The 20,847-nt window shown below is 40.2% G+C and overlaps 1 protein-coding gene across 6 annotated transcripts in view; it reads right to left on the reverse strand.

Moving 5' to 3' along the window:
- The window catches only part of BEGAIN (brain enriched guanylate kinase associated), a 159,196-nt gene that overhangs the window by 105,497 nt on the left and 32,852 nt on the right, over positions 1-20,847 (reverse strand). For 5 of the 6 annotated variants that reach the window (XM_054275769.1, XM_054275768.1, XM_054275767.1 and 2 more), the window contains one exon: positions 8,673-8,701. The exons of the other annotated variant lie outside the window; for it this stretch is intronic. In XM_054275769.1, coding sequence (XP_054131744.1) covers positions 8,673-8,701 — 29 coding nt within the window. The remainder of the gene's footprint in view (positions 1-8,672; positions 8,702-20,847) is intronic. 6 annotated transcript variants of the gene reach the window in all.

Consider the following 20,847-nt stretch of genomic DNA (forward strand, 5'->3'; position numbering starts at 1 on the left):
TTGGGCTAGTTTGCTGTTTTTCTTATTTTTACCCAGTCTTCAGAGTATTTGACTCAATCTTTCCTTCTTTATATCTTGGTCTCTTATCTATCTAAATCTGAATGCAAATACAAATAAAGGCATCATTTTTATTCATAAGCTGAGAGTCAAAAATAAACATACTGTTTATTTGGAATTTGAACAGAACTGTTTCAGTGCTATAAATTGTTTGAATGTAGCCTCAAAAATCCAACTTCCCAATAGAAAACAGCACTTTCCCCATCATTAAGGATGAGTTTCTCTCCATGAATGCACCTTGTTAGTAGTTTCACACTGAAATGATAAGAATATTGGACAGATCTACAAAATATTTATTTTTTCATGGATCAGCTCTACATCTTGGAATGAACTTGGTACACCTTGGTCTGGACTGTTTCTGATTAACTCCCTAGAAACTTCTGAACTTCTTGCTTGTTACAGGTCAGAGACAGGCTTCATAAAAAGACGAAATCATATCTCAAAGGGCAAGTGACCCAGCAGTTACAAACTTAGTTAAATATGCACGTGCAAAGTCACATGGCACACATTTAGTTCTACTTAAATGTAATTTCAAACACTCACATCTGTAGAACTTCTTAGCAGTAAGACCAATTATGCAGATATATAGGCAACTTCTTTTTTTATCTGTAGATTACTCTGTATAGGTAGAGCATTGAATACTGTGATAATTTGTGCAATACCTTGGTTAAGCCAGCATACCTGAGTTAAATAGTAGCAGAAAGATTTAACACTTTTTAAACTAGAAAGCAAGATTTTTTTTGAACTAGAAAGCTAGAAAGAAAAGAGGAGTGCTGATTGCCTTCCTCTTCAATTTGCTTTTCCTCTTCAATTTGCCTTTCCTCTTCTTGCCTGCTGCAAGAATGAGCTCTTGGGTGGTATCAAGGGAAAAGATAAAGTAGCCATTCATTGCTGGGAATTCCAGTTCTTGGAATACCTTAAAAATAAAGCAGTTCCTTAAATTGATTCTTTTATCTAAGTGCAGTCATAGCTAAGAGAAACATAAAATGAGCTATTTGCTTGACCTGATTTGTATGGAAGCTGCAGAGTTAAGGCCCTTTGCTCTGACATGGATATGAAACTGGCCTTGAACAGCAGGCAGCAATTTGGAGCTGCTGAGTCATGAGAGTTTCTTGTGAATGTGAGGGTCTTTGTAGAACAGCAGTGACTCCCTGAAGAGCTCAGAGCTCCCAAAAAAATTTGAAGCTACAACATCCTCCTCCTCTGTCTCTTTTTTCTTTTGAAAGTGGGAAAAATCAAGGCAAGGTGGTAAAAATTTGCATTTTGCTCTGAACAGCTGAAATGGCATTGGTGCAGTCGTGGTGTCCTAGCATGTGATGTAAGTCAGTCAGCCACTGCTTTGCCAACAGGCTGCTCAAATACTGCTTGCCCTCTGAGATGCAGGTCTGCTGCATGAGTTGTGTGTGTATGCTCACTTGAACACAACTTCTCAGTTTTGGTTTTGCTGACATGGTGACAGTTGGGCAAGCTCAGGATGATGATTTGATTTTTCCATGACTTTCAGAGCTTAAAAAATGCATATCTGGAGAAGGTCATGCTTTAAGGAATGACAGAGCTGCATGTGACATGGAGACCCTCATTTTTATGCCAGTACAAACATTACTACAAACCAAGAAATGAGCAGTGACTCCACACTGTTCAGTGAAGCAGATCTTATTTCTCCTGGAAGAGCTGAATAACAACAGTTGTGCAGTTCACACAAGCAGCAGGACGATCATACACAAGAGAGAAATCCTTCAAGGAGCTACAGGCACTTATGATCCTGCTGTTCTGCTGGAGGGCTCTGTATATTATACAATTCTCCCATTCTTGAATTCCAAAAAGCATGGTTACACCTCACTATCTGCTGTCTGTTTTTCAGCACATTGTACTTCATGCTAAGCTGGCTTTACATCATCACTAAAACATAAAGACAATTCAGTCTTTCCAATTTCTAATATGAAAAGCTTAATAGTTTTGATATACTTCAGATGCTTTTGATTTTTAGAGAACACTGCATCAAATGTGGTGATACAGGTTTTATTTGAATGCATTCTAAAGTCACTTGTGTGTAAATCAAGAACTGATTGGTAAATTAAATTGCCTAAGCCATGCCAGCAGCAGCAGAGCTGGAAATTGCAAAAAGCCTGTAATAGAGTGTTGCAGACAAGTTATCTCCTTTCTTTCATCAGTCTGTGAGCTGTAGCAGCAGCAAGCATTCAAAATCTACTTGATTTCACCACAGAGCACACTTAAGTGCAGTTCACAAACTGTACTGTCCTTGAACCATCTGGGGTTCATAGCATGAAACCTCTTATGTTCTTCAGCTTATAAGATTGTTTTGTTGCTGCTGCAGTGGCTGCCACTGTTTGCTTTGCAAGTTGCTGCTTTTAGTGTTCAGCACACATCCCTCAGTAGCTTTGGTCAAAGTGCTTACATAAACTGAAGCCTAACAGCAATAAAGGGGAGGCATCCAATTTTCCCACCTCTGAATTTCTTAGAATAATGGATAATTGTGTCTTTGGAAATTGAAGGGGGAGAACCCAACAACAACAAAAAAGAAACTGTTCTCTAAGTTCTGCTCCTTGTGATACAAAGTTCTGAACTAATCACAAGCACTATACAAAATGGAATTTTCTTTCTTTTTTCTCTTAAATATTTGTCTGAAATGCCTCCTTTTATTTATTTTTCTTTTCTGAGAAGCTCATGGCATTGCTCAGTGATGCATTTTGCCTTGCAAGAAAGGGGTAGGCAGATCATTATTTGTAAGCTAGGCATCACTGAGGTCCAGCCTCTTCCCCATGACTCACTGCAGCTCCTGGCTGATGGCATGGCTCATCCACTCCTACCTACTTCCTTGGTCTCTTCAGATGTTTGCTCATCTCCCACTTGTCCCTGGAGGCCGCTTTACACAACTCTACCTGGTTTCATTCAACTTGAATCTGTTCTGCCCTCTGTCTCTGTCATGTTCCTTGTGCGGTGGGAGCTTTTGCTTCACCCAGTATTTATCTAGAGCTAAAGGATGCTACAACACAACACTTGTTACATCAGCTGATGGGGATGGTTCCTTGCACACTGACATCACTGCCTTTTAGACTGTTCTCCCAAGCAGCAGACAGAAGCTCAGGGCACAGGATTGTAGCACAGCATAGCAGCCACACTGCCTCCTCAGCTGAGCTAGTGCTGGTTTGCCTGACTAGCACAGGGAATAATAGTGGAAATTAGACGTGATAAGCTGCACAAGCATACTGTGCCTCTGGCAGCCCTAACAACACTCTCAGAGGTACTGGAATAGGTGGATCAGCACAGCTCTGTGCCTCAGCCCATCCCAGCCCAGGGCTGTAGCTCCCCTGGGGGCTGTGACTATATCTGTGAGTGTCCACTGCTCCCCTTGCTGTGTCTGACAACCACCAAACCCAAAGCTGAGTGCAGTCCCAGGGGGAGAGAGAGAGACAGGTGCTTTAGCTACAGTCACACCCTGGATGGCAGCAGGAACAAGCCAGATGTGCTGAAAGCAGCACGGCAGGGCTGTCACTTCTGCTGGGGCTGCCTGCCAGATAAAAACAGCTTCCAAAACAGAGGGGAAATGAGAACCTGGTTTACCTGTTTGAATATATGTTAGGCAGCCTTTTTACCCTTTTCCTTTTCTTCTCCATCTTTCAAAATGCACCCAAAATTCACCCAACTTGATGATTTTTTTACCATCAATCACCTCTAATGACCCCAAACTCATGGCCCTTTCATGCTGGCATTTCCCTATGCTCTATTTCTTCTGAGCTTGCCTGTTCCATCTCTTTGCCCGTGTCCACAGCTGGGGTTTCACATCCCAGCATCAACTAGAGCCTGAAGACACTGCTGAGCAGATGGTGGAGCTGCTTCTTGCACAGCCCTGCTGCTGTCCTGTGGCATTCTGCTTCTGTACAAGGCAGTGGCTCCCAGCATATCAGCTGTGGATGTGAGGACCAGACCTAGGGCAAAGTAAACCATGTCTGTTGGTTAACTTTCTGGGAAAATAAATCCTCCCCTTGTGTTCAAGTATGTGGTAAAATTAATGTAGATACAGGCTGAGAGAGGAATAAGGACAAGGTGGGGATGGCAGGAAATTGCAGTGTGTTCATTAGCATATGAAGAGGGCTATATTTATACCAAGTGCAAGGAAAGCAGCTTGATCAGGTGGGCATTTAGGAAAGTATTTACATTTCCAGCAAACCATGGCAGAGGCTTTTCCCTAGAACTGCATGTGCCTCTGATGTTCCTTTTGAAGAAACCCATATTCCTCCCTTACCACAGATGAACTCAAACATGCTTGAGAAAAGTCCAAGTCTAAAAATTCAAGAGACTTGGATCAAGCTGCTGACTTTCTACCAGCTGTGTGTGCAAAACAAACCCCTTTGCTTTCATATGTTCTGAAACAAGGACTACACTGAAATAAAGATGTTACTTCACAGGTTCCTTGAGACACAGGTCACTTTTATCAGAGATCTCTGGGTAATTAGTAAAGTGCCCCTACTGATGCTACCAAAATAAAGCAATCCTCAGTTGAGGAATACCATGATTATATTGTCAAGTGGAAACTCAGCCTCCTTGGAGGCACTGTGAGCCTGGCAGCTGGTCATGGTGATGATGTGTCCTGTTTTGTGTACTTTTAGATATACAGTTCAGCCTGTTGTGGATCTTGAAAGCTTAGAACTAAGACTATTGATTTACAGAGTTTCTGAATTGTCACTGAAATTTTAGGAGTGCATTAAAAAAAAAGGAAAAGCTTTTATTGAACAATATCTGTCTCTTTAAGTGACATTTCCTGTGGAGTGACATACTCTTCAGTGTAAGGAAGCTAAGAAGCTCATCAATAATTGTGTAAAAAGTATTTATAGAGATCTGTTTTGCCAAACCTTACATCATCCTCACCCAGAAAGTTTGACTGTTACAACCTGTATTTCAAGCAGGATAGAATGGAAGCAAGGAAAGAGTAGCCAGGAGTCTGGACTGGAGCTGCAGTGGAACTGGTCTTTCATTTGCAATTTTTAACCATTCTATGGGTTCAATCTGAGTTAAAGAGTACTTTTCAGCCTACTGGCAATTTTATGTGCCAGCCACCACAGACATACAAGGCCTCAGGCTTGGAAGGCTTGTGCTTCTCTTGCATATATGCACCAAAGATAGCACACTGCTGAGTCAAAATAAGATAGTATAGGTACATTTGGAATTCACTTTATTAGCTAAGATTTTCGGTCCTTGTTTATAGACATGAAAAAGAACCAGATCCAAAAAACTGTATTTAAAAGGCTGGAGTCAGAAGTAATTAATGCCTAAAGTGACTCTATAACCATACACAGCCAACCTACATAAGTGCAGATCCTCAAGAGGTTTGTGATTAGTAGTTAGCCTTACTCCTGCCTAATATATTGGTACCTTGAAATATTATGAACACTGTACTGCTAAGAAACATTTACAGTGAGAAGACTTCATTGCAAAAACTGATTCTTTTCAGTCAAAGTTTTAGCACAAAATTGCATGTTTCTGCTTCTAGAGGAAGGTGTCCCTGTGTCAGGCTAAATATTGACAACCTCCCACCCCTGCTTCCTACTTCTCCTTCCACACATAGCTCAGTGACAGCAAGCCCCTGCTGCAAAGGACAGCATGTGACACTGCAGGTCACAGCAGCTCCTGGCTCTGTAAAGGGAATTATTGCTGCCTTATGTGAGACGAATCACATTGCTCTGGACACATTCTCAGTGAAGGAATGTGACAATCAGACTTGTATTAGTTTGCACTGCTTCTTGTGCTGCCTGGCTCAATGAATTTTATGGCTGAACAAAGCAAAAGCTACCAGTGGACCAATTTTTCATTCACCCCTCTCTCTGAATGGGGCTGGCTGCCCCAGTCCTTGGGGATGCCCCAGATGGATCCCCATTCTCCTGGGCTGGGGAATGTACAAAATTCACTCAAAGACTTGCAGAGCTGCCTTTATAAAATGTTTGGCCCTGTGGGCTCTCAAGGACTGTCACCTGTTCTTATTTAAAAGACTGTCTTCTCTTGAAGAGCACTGTGGAATGCAAACCCCTATTGCCCTGACCCTGAGAGCTTTCAACCTGGCTTCAAGGTCCTGTGGTTATGCACCTTCCTCCTGTTGTCCTGTTTCTCTAACAAGGTTTTTTTTTCCTTTTTTCTCATTGCAGAACCCCTTTCTCCTCCCTCTTTTGCAGGAGCCTTGCACCCTTCATGCACCCCAGTTCCACAGCTGGTGTGGGCTCAACCTCTAGTCCTTGGGCCAACACATCCCAGGTGATGTGGAATGGCACATCCTCAGCTGGTAGCAAAAAAGGGTGGGGAAGGAGCTGAGCACAGGAGACAGGGCAGAACACAATGAAGTATCATGTGGGAATGGCTTTTTCCATGTTACACTGCTTTCTGCATATAACAAAAAATACCTCTTTCCTCCCAGCCTGCCATTTTCCTCTCGCTTTTTTCTTTCTTCTCCTAGCTTCAGGTTATCTCTCTTCATGACCTCTCTGAAGCCACTGTGGTTGAAACACAGGGTAATTTGTTTTTTACCTGGGTACCACACTTTGATAAGTTTAGAAAAAATCTAATCCTCTCCAGGCTGTGAGTTTACCAGCTACTTAAGATAAGGACTCCAGATAGTTTCCTTAAACTGCCAAGGATTCTGGCAGTTTGCATCCAAGGGAATGAGGAGGGAGCCTGGAAAAGTTTGGGATGGAGCAGAGCAGCTCCTGCCCTGGGTCCTGCCTGGATTGCTGCTCTGCTTGGGAGCACAGGGAGCTCTGGAACTGCCCTTGCACCTGCTGGGCTGATGGGGACAAAAACCTCTGCCACAATCAACTTTTGCACACGGGAATTTTTAACAGAATACTTTAACAAACTCCTGAGAGAGCCTGACCCTTCTCTTTGTGGAGTTAATAGTGAAGTTCCTGCTTCATTTCAGTGGGGCAAGGTTGACTTTTCCATCTGTGTGGTACTCAGGGAGTACTGAGGTAAAGACTGGCAAGCCTGACCGCTGCAAAATTGTGCCATTTGGAAAATGGAACTTTATAAATGTTTATTTTAATTTTAAAAAATTCTTGGTTTTCTTTTTTTTTTTTTTTCTCACTACATTCTGCTCATTCTCCTGGGCTCTGCAGCCCATTATTGCAAAAGAAGCAAGACCAAAAGCAGAGGCCAAGGCATGCTCAGGAAAGTATTGCAAGGATTAGACTGCATTTGTGCACACCTGCTTATCCAGCAAAGATGTAAATATATATTCACTTGCATCTTCCAAGAGAGTCATTCATGACAGAAGTGTGCATGCACTTTCGGTGATTGTTTGGAATTTTATTAGACACCAGTCCACGTACTGAGGCACTTTCTCAGGCATTACTCAGGAAAAACTCACAGCTTTAACATTATAGTACTTAAACACATGAAAATCCATAGTACATTGCACAGTGTTTTTCTTTCAGCACAAAAGTTACAATACTTCTGTTGTCGTGAGGCTCTACAAAAGTGTATCAGTGCTTTAAAAATACATTCTTAGTAACTTTTGGACATGCAGCTTCATGTCCACTGTAAGAGATTTAACCTCCTTTGCCTCAAAAGAAAAACAGGATTCTGTTTCCAGCCCAGAATTCATTAAACACTTGATCAAATTTCTGTTGTTTTTCATTTGCCCAGCTATTTCTTGAATTTCAGAACTTTTCTGTATTTCTAATAACTCAGGATAGCCATTTCAAACTGAAGGAATCTGAAAAGTTTTTCTTGGACAAGAGTTGTCACTAACCAGAGTTACCAGATTCAGAGAAGGAATTTAGGCTTGTCCAACAAAATCAAGTAAGATCATGGCCAGTGTATTTGATTATGAAAACAAGTTCCATAAAGTATTTAAAGGGTAGTAAAAAGTTAATCTCTTACCTATTACTTTGACAATGTGTTAGTACACAAGGTTTTACTAATTTTTAATTAATTTATTAAAAAGGGCTAGAATGCTTTCTGCTTTCTTTTTCTTTCTCAACAACATACACAAAAGCAATATCCCCCCAAAGCAGACTTGCACTAGGACATGAGATGGAAAACTTATGTTATAAAACCCATCTCCTTTTGCTTAAAGCAGAGAGATGTGCTGAGAAACTGGTACAGTATGACAACATTTTAAACACAGAGGAGACGAGATTTATCTGGCTGGTATACAATATAAAACAAAAATCGAACATCAATGTTACAGTGCTATATTGAAACAAACCACATTAATTAGATGCTTTGAAGTCAAGCCTATATTTTCTTCAGCTTTTTCATGAATTATTGATCCACTTTGCTCATTAAATGGAATGGCAGGCTCTTGCAGTAAATGGACAAGTGGCTACAACATTTATATAATCAAATACTCTCCGCATCTGGCAATAAAACATGTTTGTGTGTAAAACATGCTTTCTGAATTGACATCCCTGCAAAACAGATTTACTAGAACAACCACATTCCTTTCCTTTTGTCTCTAAAGCACAGCTTGCCTTGCATCATCATGCAATCCAACATTCTACTCTGATCGCATTAAGCAAGGTATTTTCCAAGAGCCTGTATTGTGTGCATTGAGCAACAGAACATTCCTCCTCTACAACGAGATGTAAATAAACTGTCTCACTTACCTTATTTTCTCCATTTCTGCCGCAGAGGCCTACAAGAAATCAAATAACAGGAGCAAGTGAATGAGAGCAGACATTCACTCGGCAGATCTATGCATAGTTAAGGCTTTCCGAACGCTCCTCGGCTGCGGGGCGCGGGCGGGCCGGCCGCACATCTGCACCAGCCGAGCGGAGCGGGGAGCGGAGCGGAGCCCGGCGTGCCCACGGCCACGGGCACCGAATGACTCAGTTGTAGCGCTGAGCCACACAACGGGGAGGGGAAAATAAAGAAGGAGAAGGGAAAAAAAAAAAAAAAAAAAAAAAAAAAAAAGAAAAAAAGGGGAAAAAAATAAAAAAGCCCAAAAGCGAGCAGCGGCAAGTAACAGGTTAGTGAGCCTCCTGGGTTTCCCAGGGAAAGTTGAATTGCGGTGCTACCCTCGGCGCGGTGGGCATGGCAGCGGGCTGGGCTGCCGGGGATTGACAGTGACTTCATCACACGTGAATTCGGAGCTCAATTCATCATCTTGCGCTGAGCCCGACAGATGGAAGGACACCAGCTCGCCTCCTTCGTGGGAGTTTCGAGTAATCAAATTACTTTCCTCAAGTAATGCACTATCCTGACAATTAGCATCTCAATGCACGGAGGCGCCGGGTTAACCCTTGGTGTGCCGCTGCCCCGCCTGCAGCTCCCGCTGCCCCCGGCCCATGCTCGGCTCTGCCCGCGTCCCCACAGATCCCCACGGCCCTGCCTGCTCATTCCATCAACCTGCCTCGGTCCTTTTCCCCATATAGGTGCTGTAAATTCCTGCTTGTCTGTAGCCCGGAGATTCATTAATTTCTCCAGCGCTACTTGTTGGCATAGTCTTGTTAATCCTTTGGTTTCTTTTTTGTCATTATCTCGTGCAGATCCTAAATAGCTGCTCTCGTTTCATTTCAGCACAGCACTGGCACAGAATCTCATCAGTTCTCCCAGTCCCGCTTTATTGTAACCAAGGAATGAGCACTCAGAGCAATCCTGCAATCTCTAGAGCCAGATAAATCCCAGCATCACAGAATCTCTTATTTATACTGAAAGCATTGGCCATTAATCATGAGCACTTTAAACCTTATTGATTAATGGCTAACAATCATATTTGAGTATGAAATAAATTAAAGATTAAAAATAGAGAATGTAAATTTAATCAGTTAACCAGCAGGAAATTTGTCAAACTGCCTAATAAAACATCCCAAATGACAAATTGTTGGTTCTTCGTTGGGTCACTTGTCTTCCCTTTTTCTCATTTACTTCTGATTTGCCCATTAGAGAAGTTGTCAGTCAGGTTGGTGTTTGCACGGCAGTTTCTGATGTCAAACATTAAGGATTTTAGCCATGCACCATAACTTGGTAGGCAGGAAGCCAGCTGCAGGAAAAACCCTCCTCATTTTCTCAGTAACATATGTAATTCTTGCTTACATGCTCCTTGCTATGCAAACACGTATTGCATATCTGCTGTGTTGGAAACACAAGGTTGTATGTGGAACCTTGAGATTTAAAATGTAACCCAAGGACCCATAATTGCTTTGTCTAATTTGTGTCTGTCCATTGAATCCTGCATATTCTGTGTGCACAGGAAACAGATTCAACATTGCTGATCAGAAAATGAACCACAGAGGCTTTGCTGATCAGAAAATGAACCACAGAGGCTTTGTCCCAGGGCATGAGAATCTATGGCAGACCCACTGGTTTGCCAGCTTGGCCCTCCAGACATGAGCTCTCCAACACAGCCCTGCTCATCGTGTTCCTTTAAATTTTGGGGAGATGACAGTTCTTTTGCATGGCTGCTCACTATTTCTTTGCCATGAACTCTGGGAGTTGCTGTGCAGACAGGGTACTTGGAATGCCTGATTTTAGAGCTTCTATTATGGCAATATCTGCAGCCATCAAGGGAAGACACCTGGCCTTGCTTTTGCCTAGTGCTTTGAATAATGCTGCACTCCTGGGGTCAGTGTGGGGGTTGCTTTGTGTGATTAAATCAAAGTATTGAGCAGAGGAGCTGTAGACTAATGTTTTGGTGATACTCATCTGTGAACGCAAGTGAGTCATTGGCTGCCAATCCTGACAGGAAATTAGTAGGGAGAAAAAAGCTCAGCAAATGCCTAACACCAATTCAAACAAGAAAACTAAACCAAGCTGCAATTACTTTTCTTTTCTTCTATTTTTTTTTTTTTTTTTTTTTTTTTTTTTTTTTTTTTTTTTTCCTGGTGGGGCTGGGTTTTTTACCTCTCACAGTGAAAGCTCTTTGTTCCATGTAATATGGCCATTTTTCCTTTGGACCATTGAGGATGTTCTACTCTGCCTTTCCCTGGCAGGTTGTGCAGTAAAGGGATTTATCTCTCCCCTCTGATGTGGAAACTTTGGGTCAGATCAATCCTCCCCAAGGAGGATGCTCTGCCCCAGGTCAGAGACATCTCTGGGCTGCAGCACTGCAATGCTCCATTGCATCTTCTGACAGGGATGCACTTCCAGTAAATAAATTGGAGCACAGGACAGGACTAGAGCCTGGATGTTCTTCAGCAGATTGCCCTGGCTTTCAGCCTAGGGGGTCAAATGAGTGTAACTGATATGAAAAGTGGTGAAAACAAGGACAGGAGCATCTGTAGAAACATAGCTTTCGTCCCAAGCAGTTTATTTTCCCAGATAGCTGTGTCCCTTAGAAAAGTAATGTTTTATCCCATTTTTTCCTTTTTCTTCTTCTCCCATTTCCTCCTTATCTCTACATTTAGTTTTTTTCCTTTTTTTCCTTTTTTCCCCCCAAAAAGCCTAAACAACTCACAACTATTTCAAAAGTCTGTGGTTTTCTGAAAAAAGCTGTGTAATTACAAGGTGACATTTTTACTAAGGCAAGATTGCTGCTCCTAGCCAGATCCCTGCCATTGATTTAGCCTGTGGAAGTTTAGAGGCTGCATCATCCTCCCACTGCTGTCTATGAAGGCTCCTATCTGAAACATCTTCCTGAATTGATTCAATAATATAGTCTAAACAGCTCTGAATTGGCCACTTTCAGGACAAATCTTGTCCTCAAACTCTTATGGGACCTATTTCAAGCAGATAGACTGAAGTAAAGGTTGGTGCAAGAATGTCCTTAATGGTAAGTCATCCATAAATTGTTGCTTGCTAGTGTGTTGATTCATTTCAAGTGATTCTTGACGCCTAAACTGAGCAGTGATTGAAGCTGTGTGATTTTTTCAATTAAATATTTTAAATTAAGATCAGTAATTACCTTTAATTATAAAAATATCAGATGTGATTTATTTACATGGGATTTTTCTTCATTATCAAAGCAGTATGACTAAAGAATTTATTTAATTGGCCTAAAAATAACAATTTTTGCTTTTAATAAAAAGTTTGGTCTGAGTAACTCAATAGGCTACATTTCTATATACAGTCTCTTTACTTAAAATACTGAGATTTATAATACTGAGGTTTGAAGATTTTAATTTTTAAAGACATGGTGTGGCAACTATCCCTAGAAGCACTTTTGGGCAATGACTAATAATATTAATAGAAATTTGATTTTTTTCCAAGTGTTTGAAGGAAGCAAATGTGATGCACCAAACAACTACCAAGACTCACCTTTTTTGGAAGTGTTAAACATTTAAAAGTACATTTTTGAGCAGATATTGAAATAGAAGTCAGTTACCTTTCTTTCTTTTATTTTTTTTCTTTTATTTTTTTTAATATAATCCTCCACCCCTTACTTATTCTAGATTGCAAGTTGACATTCTTTGATATTCTTTGAGAACAAAGTCATTTGCAAAGTCAAGACTAAGAATATTCATTCTTAGTCATTGACATACATAAAACTTAGTGTAGTGATCCAGTTATTTGGGTTTTTTATATAATCAGGGTCTATAGTACTGATTATTGAACCTAAATATTTTTTAATGAAAAAGTCATACTGATGATCCATCATTCTATTCAGTTCACATTGTGTTTATGCTTTATTTCCTGTATGATCCCTTTTTGAGGGATAAGCAATCATGGGACTTTAGATCTTTCTGATGTCTAAAGGAATTTCCTTCCTCGAAGATATTGAGGTTAATTTTCATCCTTCTGCATCTGCCCAATGTACGTGTGAAAAAAAAGTACCCTGGAAGTGAATTTTTAATTTTACTTATTAGCTTTTGTTTTCTTGGAAAAGCTTTTCATTTTAGAGGGAGGGACTGGACCCAGGGTCTGGCTCAGTGCTCTCCAAGTCCTCCCACTGTGTTCAGTGACTTTGGAGTTGCACTTTGGCTTGTTGCTACCAGAGGTACCAGAAAAGAAAGAGTAGCAGGAAGTTACTGCCACTCATTTAATCTTACTGTTCACTCAGATTTGTTTATTATTGTGGAAGTTACTTTTATTTCTTTGTTGAGGAAAGCTGTAAATGAGAGCTCATTCACAACAAAAGTTGTCTGGATTTCTGGCACATTTGTAGGCTGTCACATGTTTTCAATCCAGCTGTATTACTTCAAAACTCTTTTCTGCTCCCTGTTGTAGTAAAGTTTTATTGATAGAAACTATGGTGCTTTTTCCTTTTTTTTCCTACAGAGGACAAGAGTTAAAGATTTGATTTAATAAAAATTACAGACTACATAATTTGATAGGATCAATCTTTAATTAGATGTTAATCAATTTTTAGAGATTTCTTTTATTGGCTTTAAAGTACCACTCAGGCAATGCCTGAAGAAAGAGTAAAATTTAATCTATAGAAACTTTAAAAGAGCTGGAGGAAGTGTCCATTTGCATTTGATTGTATTGAATGTATCTGATGTTTACAAAAGAAGGATCATCTTCCTGTAAAACTCTTGCCTGAAATTTTCATGGAGGTACATAGAAAATTCATTCCAAGTCTCCACAGTTGCCACTATAATAGATATTTTGCTCAGAAAGCATGTGCTCCACACCATGGGCCATAAAGCACCTCCACTATGCTCATCAGAAGGTATTTCATGTATGAAACATGAAGAGGTTTAACACTGAGGGAAGAAGGCAGAAGCTGCCAAGGATAACAGCCTTTTTCTTTTCCATACTATTGAACTTTTTTGGAGCCGATGGAATGAAAAACATTTTATCTTGGGAAGAGGAATGTCACACGTATTAGAAATAATGGGAGGGTTCCATTAAGCTGTGGAGGGTTTTCATGTTGGACACAAGGCAAAGCATTTGCCAACCAATTTAGACTTAGCAACCACAAGTAAGTCATAACGAATCTCTCCACACCACCAAGAGTAGCATTGCACTTTCCCAGGATTCTCTCTCTAACTGGGACCACATTCTGGTGTTTCTTGGGGTGAAACAAGAAATCCTCCACAGTAACATTAAGTTACAAATGAAAACTCAGACGTTTGGGACAAACTGCAAACAGCAAAAATATGGCTATGGACAAATGGACCTAACTCAGAAAACAAAAAGATAAATTGTCTTTTTAATTCTTAGAGCAGGTGATTAAGTTCAACACCCAGAATTTTTACACTGCACCAGAACACCAGTACTCTGTCATACAATGTTCATAAGGCTGCTGGGATTCATCTTGAAACAGATTTACCCTGTTTTTTCTGAACATTATTAAATTGATTGAAATTGGAGAGTGATTTTAACCATGCTAAATTTTGTATGACCAGTTCTCTCTTTGATCTTGTACCAATTTTAATGTTTAAAGCTTATTACTCCCACCCTGTTTTTACATTCCCATATACATTTATGAAGAGATGTTTTATCTAAGCAGGAAAACAAGATGTGATTCTCTGGCTGCTCTCATAAGATTGTATTCCTTTCCCTCAATCATTTCAGTATTCCTTCTCTGGATCTGTTCCAAATTACCTCAAATCTGATTTGAAAATGAGTAATCAGAATATACATTATGTACAAAGGACCTTGGCAGTACCTTGTATGGTGGATGTATGCTTCAGTGACTCTAAAGAAAATATATCTGCAGTGCATCTCAGGCTTGTCTCAGATTTCTTGTGGTTCTCTCTCATTTGAGGCTCACAGCTGTTTTACTGTCTAACAACACACCTGGATCTCTGTTTCTCTGCTGCTGCCAAATGATGAGCTCCACAAAATAAAGTATTGATTTGGATATGTTGTGCTAAAATTCCATTACTCTGCTTATAAATAAACCAGTTCTTATATGAGCTTCCTAATTGTTGTCAATACTTTGAAATGCCTTTATTATTTAGGCAAACCTGTTTATTGGCTCAAAGTCATTAACAATTATTTGCAACAAAATGTGCCTAAAATCTTCTTTGAAAGTTCCAATAATCCCTTTCCAACATTACAGTCTTCCATTTTAACATTTACATAGGCTTTTCATTCAGATTAATCATCTTGAATTACTCTCTATTTTATAACTTTTAGACACTAATTCTCAACTGCGCACTTTATGAGCTACTTTGTGCAAATCTAGATAGATCATGACTTGTTCCCCGAGTGTGAAATTGCTTCTCTTAACAAAAAGTTACTTTTGCAAAAATTGTCATGTTTATGCCACCTCTCTTCATCCTTGATTGCTCAAGTTGATTGACCATGAAGCCTTTGTTTCTCTTCATGTTACATTTTCTCTTCACCCTTAGGATGTATTTGTACCATTGCACACAGAGAAGAGTTTTGCTTCCGAGCTTGCCTGTTCATGTGACAATTGAGCGAGATTTTGGACTGGGGATTACTGCAGGATTCCTGACATCAGCAGAGTGAATAGTAGTAATTTGCCTTACTTATGATGGTTTCTGTTAAACCTTCCTCATCCTTCTTCAGATATCCTCCAAATATTCCCTGTTCACTATCATTCATACTGAAAGATGAGGGAGAGTATCTCCTTAATAACTGGACAAGATCTAAGTTATTCTGAACTTCCGTCTGACCTTCAACATACAATAGGTCTTCCTTCCTTCTTTTTTGTTTTGTTTTTTTGTCTGTGTAGCTGAAGACCTTTTCAGCACTAGTGTTCTAAAAATCCTTAGCAAGGTCTGATCTCACTGAATTTTGGCTGAAACAGACTGGGAAATAACCATAACAGAAATAAGATAAAAAGAAATATTGGGAATTTTTCTCACAACAGGCATTTAAATTCTCCATCACACATCCTGCATGTGTGAACATGTATCAAATAGCAACATATTAAATTCAAACTGTAACCTAAAGGCTTCTCTTTTGCATGGTTGAGAAAACATAGCATTCTCAAGCTGTTTTATTTCCTAATATTTTAGAATCTTTATTTTGCTTCCTTAGTTTCTTTTTCACTCTGTAAAGTCTCAAAACCACATTCCCAGCAGGGGTAAATTAGCAGAGCTCCACTGAAGTGAAGTCTTGCTGATTTATATCACTGGAGGTTCTGCTTTTAAATGGCTGTTTCAATGAGTCAAGCTGATTTCTGTCATACCCAGTACCCCCAAGTAGCATGAATGCTGTCGTTTCTCCCCAAAAATGGTCCCAAAAGAAGCTACACCTCTTCTCCATGTCACTGGGAAAATCATCCAGGGAAACCTGAGCAAAAGACCATTGAAAACAGTGGGCTTACTACCTTAAAATGATAGTTCAGACTCCACTTAAATAATTCATTTTTGCTCAATCTGATTATTTGAATCTGTGCATGTAACTACTGCGATTAAATGCTTGGTTTTTATGAAAACAGTCCTTGTAGTCATCAGCAGAGAAGAGGATCCATAGTGCTAGGAGCTGTGCAAACTCTTCAAATGAAAAGGAAATGTTCCATGACCTGACCAACACAAGTAGGCACAGATCTGTGCAGTGGTTTTGTTTCCTTTAGGGTGCAGCCACACTGCAGCACTTGTGACCATGGATTGATGAACTGTTTTCTTCAGAGTTGTTCATCATCCTCTGATGCAGTAACATCACAAAAGATTAAAATAGTGAGGTGAAGCCACACTGCTTCCAATCCTCTGTACTCTTCAGTCCCATCCAATGCGACCCCACCAGCGACAGTGTAGCTGTAAATACATTATGCGAGACTGAGAAAGAGTAAAATGCAATCTAGTTGACTAAATGGGGTCTATGTCTCCTAAACTAATACATAACACTGCTAACTGCACGTTGCCAGCACACATATGTGGCTGTCTGTAACACAGACTGTGGTAACTGCCATTACACACGTGATATTAAAGCACTTAGCCACAGCATTTGTCATTTTAAAAGCTCCTGTTTGTCAATAGATAATAAAAAGTGGTGTCTGAGACAGTCAGGAGTAACTGCAATGTCCTGGTGCACTGACTCCTGCCTGGGTAGGTGTGGATTTGTACCGGGTGAAACCAAAGCTTGGCTCACCGTGGATGGCACATGAATTCTGACATAGCTGCTCCTATGAACTTCTGTGTTTGCATCTTTGTATCTCTACACATGTCCCTGCATAGTGAGGATGTTCATGAATGTTGAAGATGGGAAGTGGGAGTGAGAGATGGAGTGGGAGCAGAACTGCAAAATTCATACATCCTACGCTTGTGGAACTTTGTTACAAAACATGCATTTTGTGCTCTAACTGCATCCATACCTGTCTAGGTGATAAAAGTAATCATACGGGGACCTGTTAAACAAAACTTCACCTTTAAGTTCTGTTGTTGTCCTTAGTTCTGTACCCTGTGTTCAGAACCACCCCTAAGGGAAAGGTTCAGAGGAGAGAAACCAGAGTACTAGGAAACCAAAAAACTGCGTGGCAAAACCAAAATTGCAATGAATAAAGATATTTGTTATTCAAACAGGGTAAAGATGGCTGTAGAGAACAGAAATCTACCATTTTTTGTGTTCAGTGTGGATTAAATGGGAAATAAGGGATTCAAAGTGAAGACAAAAATATGTCGAGAAAGTGTTAGAGGTATTATTTTAATGACAGAGATAGTTATGTGCTGAGGAGATTTCCCATAATAGCTGTGGCACGTTCCATAAATATTGGAAGGATTTACCAACAACTTTGCTTTCTTGGGGCAGGAGGACAGACTAGACACCTTTTATGGTTTTCCTGACTCTTCTGAGTCCATGAACTAAGGCCAATATAAATCAGTGCAAATTTTTCTTACAACAAATGGAGTTTTCTCTCTGCTTTACTGCCTTCGACATGAGTCAGTTCCCAAGGCACCACTGGGACCTGTACACTGGGGACTTGAGCAGGTCTCCTAAAAGCAGGACATTTGTGTTTGTGACTTTTGTCACTTATGAGCTTGTCTATGGACAGGCAAGAGTAAACTAAACAAGGTGCACCAACACACCCAGGCAGTGTCACAGATATTTCCTTCAAAAGAAAGATAAACTTCAAAGCTTTCACTTCTCCTGTCACAACACTGGTGGAAAACAGTATCTGTTTATTGATTCACCTTATTTTTCATCCTACTTCCAACCAACAGGAGTGGAGCTTCAAAGTCATACCAGTGGTGCTACATCTATTTCTGGAACAACAGTAATTCCAGGGAATAAAAAGCCCCAGCTTGTGATGGATCATTTGGATTTTTGCCTGTAATTGTTTAAGAGAACTTTACTTAAGCAATAAAAGAATGAGGCCAGAGAATAATGCTAAGGAGAACTTTGATCTTCCTCCTTCAAACCAGTCTTCACCAAAGGAATAGGAACTTCCCAAAAGATAAAAATAGTCTCCCCACAGCCAGAGCAGACTGGAAGGGAATTAGGATGTTACTCGAATGAAATGAACTTGTTCTAGTCACAACTTTGACTTATGTGCCAGGAAAATATAAATATGGGGAAGCAAACAGATCATATTCCTAGAAGTGCTGTTGGTTGATGCTGCTTTTCTTTTTATGCCAGTGCAAAACCTGCCTTGTACATTTGTGCCCTCAGTTGTGTTAGGCTACATGCAAATTATGCACCTGTACAACAGGCATCTCTCAGTCCTTCTCTGTTAAATTGTAGTGTCTTCTGCTATCCACATGGAGGCCCAGAGATGAAGAGGAGTCATCATATATTCCTAATATATATCTATATTAGAGATGGATGTAATTATATGGATAACTCACTTATAGCCTTAAGATTGTGAATATTAATTACCATCAAATTAATCTGCTAGGTAAGATAGGGCTTAGAGATGTACCTGTTTTAAAGAAAGCTCAAGTTCCTTAAGGGAGTCCCAAGGCCAGGCAGTGTCAGTTAAAAGGCAGAAGAGACTTGAACTTTATTCTCCCAAGTTTTTAACTAATTTTCTGACTACTTCATCTGTCTATTTAGTACTTTCTAGGCAGGGTATGAAAGTAAGAAAACTTTTTCCAGCTTCCCACTCCTGCATGGGAACCAGGCAGGTTCCCACTCCAATATTGTCTAGGAAAGATTTCCTAAGCTGTAGTGATTTTTGTTTCTGCAAAGCCACACTGTTACTGGTGTGTGTCAGCATTGCTGAGTCCACTGGTGTCACCGTAATAATTTGAAGTATAATACAATGTGACTTTTATGCTGGACTTGGATGGTGTCTTAATTGCTACAGGGTCATCAGAGGTCTTTTTATTTTCACTTCACTGTGCATTAGTATTCTTCTCAGGGGGTTCTTTTCTGGGAGTTTAAAGAAGTCTGTTCTTACTCCTACACAAAACATGGAATTGCTAGGCTTTACTGTGGAGACATTAAATCAGACTCTGGAGATTCCTTTGTCAAAAAGGAAGCTGTATTGTTAAAATTACATCTGGCTTTTGCACGTGTCACATTTCACAGAAGCATTGAGCTTGTATTATCTAGTGGCTTTGCCTGCAGTCTTTCTTCACACAGTGCTATTTTTAGATTTTCATACTGTTGGAATTCAATAGTCTAGTTGTCAAGGCAAGCACAAGAAGATAGTTAAGGTTGAATTTGTCAATGATTCAGTCATGTTCATTGCTACTATTACTACATAATCTTACCATAGTGGGGGACAAATCCCACATTTAGAACATGTAATTGCACAGAACTGTCAGGTTTTAGATTGAAATTATAAAGTGCTTAAATATAATTACAATCCAAGTTTGAATCATTAGAGGGTAAGTAGAAGATTATCGGAAGATTCTGAGGGAAGCTATAGTTTTTTCTGAAAGGAATGACAGTCACCCACAATGTGACTTAAGCTAATGTTTTACCCTTTGTCCTCTCTCCTGCCCCTTTTGTCCCCATGGGCACTTTCTTTCATATACTCCTTTTCTTAGTACTCTCCTTTGAAGGAGAAAAGAGTTTGGCCAAGGTGCTAGATGAGGACAGTGAAGGATCAGATCAGAGCATTGCTCTGTCCTGGTGCATGAGGGGAAATGAAGGCATTTGCAGTTAAATAGGATCAGGATTAAAATGCATAAAAAGGCTGGCTCCAATCACCGATAGATTGGGGTTTAACATTGTGGTGTTACAGTGAATAACTGAAAAGTCATGAATGAGAAAATAGACATTATTCTTCATAGGTGAATACCTTTGTAGCATATACCTATTTAAACCGTGCTAAAGGCAGTGATCCACTAGAGCATAAAACTGATACAAAGATCTGACCACAAGTGTTGTTGCATTGAAAATAGCATGCTCTTGTGCCTAGCAGAGCTCCTGGGTCATAAAGAATACAGAATTTTAAAGATCACCAGATTATAGACCTCAGTGATTTCTGAGATTCTTACCATACCCTCTCAGTGACCACAGTAAATGACTCTGATTTAGCAGATATGGGATATTTCCTCTAATTTAGTTAAGATTAAGAGATGGAGTCACTGTAAAAATGCCACTGTGGCACCCCTGCCTCTGCCTGCACATGTTCTGAGATGTTTGGGTGCCAGGGAGACCAATGCATTCCTGTTTCCGTAACCAGGGAGGTGCCAGAGGCACAGGTGGTAAAGGATGAGGTTTGAGGGTGCTCAGGGTGCAGATTGTCTGCCTGCAAGGCAATGGAAATGGTGGGGCTGGGGATGGCCAAACTCTCCCTCTGAACTGACTTACATGAGTTCAGCTCTTCTTATGCTGGCAAAAACTTGTCACCACACTGAAAACAAGATTCTAGATATCAGACACCCAAGGTACTATTGATTAAAAAAGGATTTAAGGGTGCCATATTATAGATACAAGATAAATACCTACTTGGAGAAATCCTAGGACTCTTAAATTTTCCTGTTGTACAAACTTTCATTTAAATCACAATTTTTAAACAATAAGCCATAAACTTCAGTTGTTTGAGTGCTGTCTGGCAGGAAAACCCTGATTATTGCCAGTTTGCTCTTTGCA

The sequence above is a fragment of the Melozone crissalis genome, unplaced genomic scaffold (assembly GCF_028551555.1).
Source record: "Melozone crissalis strain CALT ecotype California unplaced genomic scaffold, PUWL_Pcris_2 ptg000018l_1, whole genome shotgun sequence".
Taxonomy (NCBI): Eukaryota; Metazoa; Chordata; class Aves; order Passeriformes; family Passerellidae; genus Melozone; species Melozone crissalis.